The sequence below is a fragment of the Heloderma suspectum genome, chromosome 3 (genome assembly GCF_057233095.1).
Source record: "Heloderma suspectum isolate Gila_16-S chromosome 3, 16-S_ref, whole genome shotgun sequence".
Classification (NCBI taxonomy): domain Eukaryota; kingdom Metazoa; phylum Chordata; class Lepidosauria; order Squamata; family Helodermatidae; genus Heloderma; species Heloderma suspectum.
This window is the reverse complement of record NC_139460.1, coordinates 189,114,205-189,121,855: the sequence shown is the minus strand read 5'-3', so window position 1 is coordinate 189,121,855 and position 7,651 is coordinate 189,114,205. Positions and strand designations below refer to the sequence as shown.

Below are 7,651 nucleotides of genomic sequence, written 5' to 3'. Positions count from 1 at the left end.
ATTTCCTTCACTGAAAGAGGAACAACAATGGTTACTGCTTATAGAGATTATTTTCTTAAAGGACAATAGAGTAAAATGTATGAATTATACTGCAGGAAGATACATGAAAGTTTTGCTGTGTTCATGATTTGTAGGTTAAAATACCATTATTATGTAGGCTTGTTTTGGTACTTTACATTGTGCCCAATGAAATTCACAACATTCTTTTAAAAACTGAGTGCTAAACACACACAAAATCCCTCAGTTTAAAAGAAAAAAAGTAAATACACTTAAAGGGGGACTGTTTTGCACGGATAGTATTGCTATAGTTATTCTGAGATTAGATAGATAGACCCCAAATAGCAACTGATGCTCTTAGAACATATAACTTCCTTGCCATTTGACCTTGAATGTGTCCAGTGAACCTTTGGACACATTCAAGGCCTTTGGACCTTGCTGAAACCTTGCTCCCTTCTGAAATCTCTTCCCCTCACTTTGTGCCAAACCCTGAAAGTGTTCCTGCATTTTACCTTGTCAGTTGGAGTGATTCACTGCTGGACAATGCAATTGGAAGCGGGGGTGGGAATGAAACCCATTATATAGAGGAGTTCGCAACTCATGATGCTTAAAATGAATAAACTGGCTAGAAGGATGGGAGATGTCCAGCGACATCACAATCCCCTCACTGTTCAGTCTTACTCTTACCATGCCCCTGGAATCTCTAGGTCCATATGTCAAGACTTAGTTGTCCAGTATCCTATATACTGCATACTGCCCCTTTAGCATCTCTCTGGAATAAAATGTTACTTTCTGAGATGGACAGGTTTGTCTTTAACGTGTCTTATTAATGAACTCATTACAACTGGTGCCAAGGAGGCTGGGGAAGTTCTGAAACATTGTCTAGATGTAGTGATGGACTGAATGTGGGTTAACAAGTTGAGGCTCAATCCAGACAAGATGAAGGTACTGTTGGTCAGTAGACAAACTAATCTGGGATTGGAGGTCCAACCTGTTCTGGGTGGGGTTGCACTCCTGAAGGATCAAGTTCGCAGCCTGGGGCTGCTTCTGGACCCAGCATAGTTCTTGAACAGTCAGGTGGGTGCTGTGGCCAGCAATGCTTTTGCCCTGCTTTGACTGGTATGCCAATTGCATCCCTTCTTGGAGAAGACAGATCTGGCCACTTCATATTTAGATTACTGCAATGCGCTCTACATGGGGTTGCTCTTGAAGAATGTTTGGAAACCACAGCTAGTGCAAAATGTGGTGACCAGATTGCTTTCTATGCATGCTTTGTTAACCTTATTACATTGATCTTGCATCCACTCTGCTGGCTGCCAATTTGTTTCTGGGCACAATTCAAAGTGATTATCCTTACCTATAAAGCCCTAAATTGTTTGGCACCAAGATATCTGAAAGACTGCTGCCTCCCATATGAACGTGCCTGCAGTTTTAAGATCTGTTTCAGATGTGCTTCTGTGTGTCCCATCACCAAGAGAGACTAAATTGGTGGGAACACATGACAGGGGCTTCTCTGTAGTGGCATCCCAATTGTGGAACTCTCTTGCTGAGGAAGTTAGAATGACTCTTCCTTATCAAAATGTTTGCTGCTTGGCTTTTCAGTGATTTTGAATGTATTAGCTCTGCCATCTGCTTTAAATATTGTTTTGTCCTGCTCTTAATTTTGTTGTGTGTGATGTGAAGTTTGTAACTTGTTAAAATTTTAAATTATAAGTTGCTTAGGGGGCCCTTCCTGGGCTGAAAGGTGAGTCTGAAATAATTTTATACATAAATAAAATTAATAAAAACATGTACATTCTTTCTTACTCTAGGATTCTTTGTGTTCAACTTTACAGTCAGTAGTCCAGAGAACAAACTCTTATAGGAAGAAGGCTAGTCCATGGCAATCATAACAGAATAAAGAGTGCTTGATTGAGAGAGAAATGGAGGCTCTGCTCAAGAGATTAGATGACATGTGGACTGGAGATGTTTTCTTGCTAGAACTTATTTTCCAGTTTAATTGCTATTCGATGAATTAGACTTTGCCTCTTACCTAGTGATGGCTATCACAGAATGACTGTTTTCCTTCAGGGAGTGCTACTGACACAGTCCTTTTATAACCTTTGGTTTAGCTGGCTACATGCTTTGCTGCTGTCCACTATCTGTCATTACAAATGAATGCAAAATGACAACTGCACAGGTTCATGGATCTCAGTAAACAAGCCAACCTGGTTCACTTTCTCAGGTTTCAGAGGGCAGAGTTGCTGCCTTAATTATGATGGCTGAAGCGTGTGTATCACTCTCCAAAGAGCCTGAAAGCTCTGGAACATCCACAGCAAAGACCCCCACTGTTAAAGACATAGAACAGCTTTTGAATACTGGGAGGCCTTCCTGTAAACATGCTGATGAAGTGTGGCCTAATCTTTTCTTAGGAGATCAGTAAGTATATCTTTGTAGAACAGCACAGCATATCTTAACAGCCATGAAGGACTCCTCTTGCATAGTTACTGCAGCCAAGTAAATGCTGCTTTCCAGGAATGTTTAATTCTGTGACTTGGTTGGATGTAGTTACTAGTTGTGCATCAATATGCCCACCCTTTAAATAAATGAGACTTCCTTATGGATAAGTGATGGCACATCCCTGTGATGTGGGGATTAACAGATGGATAGCAAAAGTAGATACTGAGAGCCTTTACAATTGCAAAGAGACTTTTATTCCAAGATTGGAAGGAAAAACACTCACACCTATCACTCAATGGACTGAAGATCTTACTGCTCTTGCTACATTTGAACAAACCTTCCACAACCATCAAACTCATTTGAAATGGAAATGTTAATCCTTTTTCTTCCCCTCCTTGTGTGTGTGTTCTTCTTTCTTTTCTGTATGTCAAGGGGAATGTTAATGATTACTGTATATTGATGTTTCATAATATGAATTTCATTTGGCTTTTTTGTCTCCTGTTATTGTTATGTTGCAAATAAAAATATATTTAATGCATAAAGGGTAGCAGTATTGCACCCTAACATTGCGTGGAATCATGTTTTCTTGGGAAGACCATTGAATAATTAATTGCTGAGAAGACCTAAAAAATTTATCTTCTTTCATTTTGTGCATGCAGAATTCAATACAGAATCTGGCACAAGGTGGATTTTTGAATGTGTTACCTTTAAAAAAAAAAAGCAATTCCTGGTCCTTGTAATTGTGGAGGGATATGTTTGAAGCTACACAAGGAGTGTTTGAAAAGGCTGAAGTGTTCATTGGGTGCAGCTTCATTACCCCATAGCATCTACTTATATTTTACTGACTGTCCTGACTGTTTTAACCCCTTAGTTCTCACTCCAATGAAAAACTCATATCTACACTTTTTTATTCATTTCTAGTATTTATATCATCCTAATCCAAGTAAGACTGAGCCCACAGAAGTGTTGGGAGTAAGCAGATCCAGTGAGCAGTCTTGGGCTGATGGTAATAGGAGTCATTATACAGGCAGGGGCAGTGTGTTCCCTCCAGTGTAAGGAACTGTGGCCTTGAGAACAAGGATAATCAGAGGCCTTCAGTACTCTGAATCAGAGAAAGACAGCCTGTTCCAAGAGGTTCCTCACTCCAATTGAGTCCTTACATACTCTCTGGACCTGACTAGCTCTCCCAGGCTCTGTCCCCTTCCTGTAGAATTTAGAGCTTTAGAGAGGCCGTCCTCTCACCTGGTGTCTTCCATCCATCCCTTCTCTATTTCCCACTAGGCATGTTGCCTACTGTTGGTGAGTGGGCCTTTGAGAGCACGGGGCCTTTGGTGGTGAAGGTGTTGCCCCCTTGGGGGAATCCAGCTTAGGCAATGCTTTCCCTGGGGTTCCTGGCTTAGGGGTCTCTGGCTTGGGGGATTCCATGTTGTTGAGTTTGGGCTCACTGTCAGGGCCCAAGTCGAGAGCCTCTGCAACCTGTGCCAGTGGCCCTCCCAACCTATTTGGCTCCTCCCCTCCCTCTGTATCAGTGTTGAGGTCACTGCTCATATCTGGCAGTTATGACAATATCCAGCCTTTTATATAAATAACCAAGATGGCTAACAAAAATAGATAAGCAACGAACATACCAGTAAAATAACTTTAAAAACAAAAATAACAAATAATCTCGACACTGCAAACAAAACATCCCTTCCATATAGAAATTAGATTTCAGTGGGATGAACCTTGGTTTTAGCCTAGCTTTCTTAACGATACCTAGTTTTCTATATGTAGAGGGATTTTTTTTTTTATTAATGGAGGAGCATTCAGTAACATGAACTCCCACCTGTAGTTTGAAGTGGTTCAGCACAGGGTAACCACCTCTGTGTGGCAACTCAGCCTTTGAGTCAGAGGATGCCTAAAGAGATACAGTTTAGCAGTAATCTGTCTGGGAAGATGCCCACATATCCAGGGGTATCCAAGGCCCAGTCTGAAGGAGACCAACCTGCAGATATTCTGTGGAAGAGGACTGCCCCAAAGGCCAGTGGCTCATCCCCTTCAAATGAGGAACCTACGTGTTAAACTCACCAAAACCCAAGGCTCTTCACTCCTCTGTAAGTTCCCATTTAAGAAATTCCTGTTACCTCACCAAAACCCAGGCATATGCCATTTGGCTTCCAGGCAGCACTCTGTTGTCTTTTTTTTTATTGGAAGCTCTCCCAGGTCCTGATTCTGACCCACAGTCTGATAACTACATTCTAATATTCAGTGTACTCTCTGCTGCCAGTTAAGACCTCCAGGCTTTGTCCAGTGCCCTGTGGGCTCCCACCCTAACCAGGATATTCTAACTTTTACTACCACACTGCAACATTTCCAGATATCATTAAGCACATTAAGGGTTGGATTTTTAGTTTTTTAAAAGTGCTTAATTGATTTAGTGCAGAATGTTCATTCATGGTATGACATTTATCTTTACTTAATATGGGATATTTTCTCATTGGAACATGAATGGATCAGAATTTTTTTTCCTGTCTACCAATCTGTCTCCTACTTTCTGTTTGCCTTTTCTGCAGTGTTACAGCTCACAGCAGATTTGATTTGTGGAAAATGGGCATTAGCCACGTTTTAAATGCTGCTCATGGCACAGTGTATTGCAAAGAACCCCATGACTTTTATGGCACTACTATCGAATATCATGGTGTACCAGCTCATGACCTTCCTGGTTTTGACATCAGTCCATATTTTTATCCTGCAGCAGAATTTATACACAAAGCCTTGACTACACCAGGAGGTATGAAATCATTGTGGGTGGTACAAGTTGGTATTATGTTGTGGTATATTGGCAAACTGGAGCTAACCAGGAGCTTCACCGCCATTTCTTTCTGTACTGCTGGAAGTTAGGGGAGGACTGGGAGCTCTTTTTTTGGCTCTTGGGTTTACCATGATGCCTCCCTGTGACCTAAGATGGAAGGGATTGCCAAGTATCTTTGTCCTTTATCTCATCCCCGACTTCCTCTTGGGTTCGAGGTAGAGATGCAGGGAATTCCTCCTTAGCTTTTATCTGCCTCAGTCTTTTATCAGCAGCTCCCAAACTATGCCCACCTCCAGTTTCCCTTTCCCTACAAGGACCCATCCTGTTCGCCTTTCCTTATTTGCACATGTTAGCTGTAACTTCTTGAGAAGGTTCCATGTGCCCCAATTGCATGTGTAATGAGGTGGTCTCCTGCTATTTCCTTGTGCTTCTATAGATACTGATACATGCCTCCTGCTTCCCACAAGCCCATTGGTGCCTGCTTCTCTCCCAGATCCTTTGTCAGGGCAGAGCCTACTCTCCCCGCTCCCTGCCCCCACTCCTCCCACAAGCTTTCTCTGACAAATGCTTATTATCTGAAATATGTTTGAACATAGCTTTTGGAAGGTAAGTAAATTTAGGGCTCATTCCAGGGAGAACCAAAAAAATGTATAGAAGCAACACCATCTATCCTGATGTTTTCAGATATTTTCACCAGCATGCCCTGCATTAGAAGCCATAAGATTATGTTGTTGTTATTAACAATGTTGTTGTTGTTGTTTTAACAAACCACCAATCCATATAGAGCATATGAGGCATTTTCAACATCCAAATTTTATTTCTATCAAAATTCTCTCCTTCCCCACCCAACACCCTATTTCTGCTAACAACCTTACAACAAAACCTAAGCCCACAGATTCCCAGCTTCTGAAAATATGTAGAATGGAGTTAACTGACTCAAGTGTCCTGGCTAGTATCTGAGAACCCAACAGCTAATCTGCATAATTCTATCCTGCTGTTGTGAATATCAGGCACAATCCTGCTCAGACGATGTAGCCCTTTAAGTCCCATTTACTCTCCCAATGAAATCAGTGCGATTTAAAAGTGCTTGACTTTGGCAAGTTACCCATAGTTTGCATACCAGCAGCAGCAGGTGGCATATCTCCCCTTTCTCTTCTGCTAAAATGTAGATTTTGAGATGCAAATTTTACGTGTTAATTAAACATGTGAGTTTTTAAATAATAATTTTGTTTTGGCTGAACTGAGGAAGCTGTGTATTGTAGAGCTGCATGGCTTAGGTATAAATGCAGATAAGCTTGGATCTGTGCTAAATTTTATTCAGTATGACTATATCTGCTGGGGTTAGAATGAACAACTGTTAAATATATTAGATCCTTCTCATGCAATTTTTGAATTCTCTCTCTTCTGTGGTTTAAAATGCCATATTTCAAGATTATCAAAAACATTGCTAACCTTTTACTTCCATTTACAGGCAAAATCTTAGTGCACTGTGCAGTTGGGATAAGCCGGTCATCTTCCTTGGTGCTGGCATACCTCATGATCTACCATCATTTCTCTTTGATTGAAGCAATTCAGACAGTGAAAGAGCATCGGTGGATTTTTCCTAATCGAGGGTTTCTGAAACAACTAAGAAATTTGGACATTCAGCTAAGAAAACATTAAGCAAAGGAAAAAACAAGCCCCTGATAACTAGGAAAACAGAGTATTTTTAAGCCTTGTTCTAAATGTCATGGAATGTTTTCATTTAAATTTGTTCTTCATATTAATTTCCTAAGTTTTCAAACAAGAACCAGTGTATGCTGGTAGCCATATCTGCTGAAATTAAGTTAATCAATAATATTTATGCAAAAAATGGTTATTTTGCCTTATTTTAGGCTTTTTTGTGTGTGAAGTCAATGCTGGCATCTGCAGAATTTAATATTTTGTTTTTGCTTTGCAAAAAACTGAGGTGGAACGAGAGACAGCTTGGGTGGCCCCATAAAAAAGGAAAGAGAGCCATGCAGGGGAAAGAGGCCCCCCCCACCCCGATTTGCCCAGTCAGCCTAAATGTCTTCAAATGTATTTCTCACATTTGGGCAGTGTACATGAGGTTGCTTTCTTTATCTTCCCAACAACCCTGTGAGGTAGGTTTGAGACCAAAAGACTAGCCTAAAATCACCAAGCATAATTTCATGTCTGAGCAGGGATTTAAATCCAAGTTTCCTTGGTCCATTTTTCCAAGTTTCCATTTTTATCTACTATACCACAATGTTTCTTTAGATAGTCCTGTTATGCAGCAGGAATGGCTTTAGAAATGACATCTCTTGATTCTCAGTGTAATGTTCTAAACTGCTACCATGAGAACGAAAAGTGTGCTCCTTAAAAAAAAGAAAGACTCCCAAGTGTTTTAGAGATTGAAATCCAGCATGGTTGACCAGATTCATC

At 40.8% G+C, this 7,651-nt stretch overlaps 1 protein-coding gene across 1 annotated transcript; it reads left to right on the top strand.

The window, feature by feature from the left end:
* The first annotated feature begins 2,200 nt into the window (after positions 1-2,200).
* LOC146350559 (dual specificity protein phosphatase 13A-like) lies at positions 2,201-7,073 on the top strand. The gene is made up of 3 exons (XM_084841862.1): positions 2,201-2,415; positions 4,989-5,206; positions 6,699-7,073. Exons 1-3 carry the CDS (start codon positions 2,252-2,254, stop codon positions 6,887-6,889), a joined length of 573 nt encoding a protein of 190 aa, XP_084697988.1. The 5' UTR covers positions 2,201-2,251; the 3' UTR covers positions 6,890-7,073.
* The last annotated feature ends 578 nt before the right edge of the window (positions 7,074-7,651 follow it).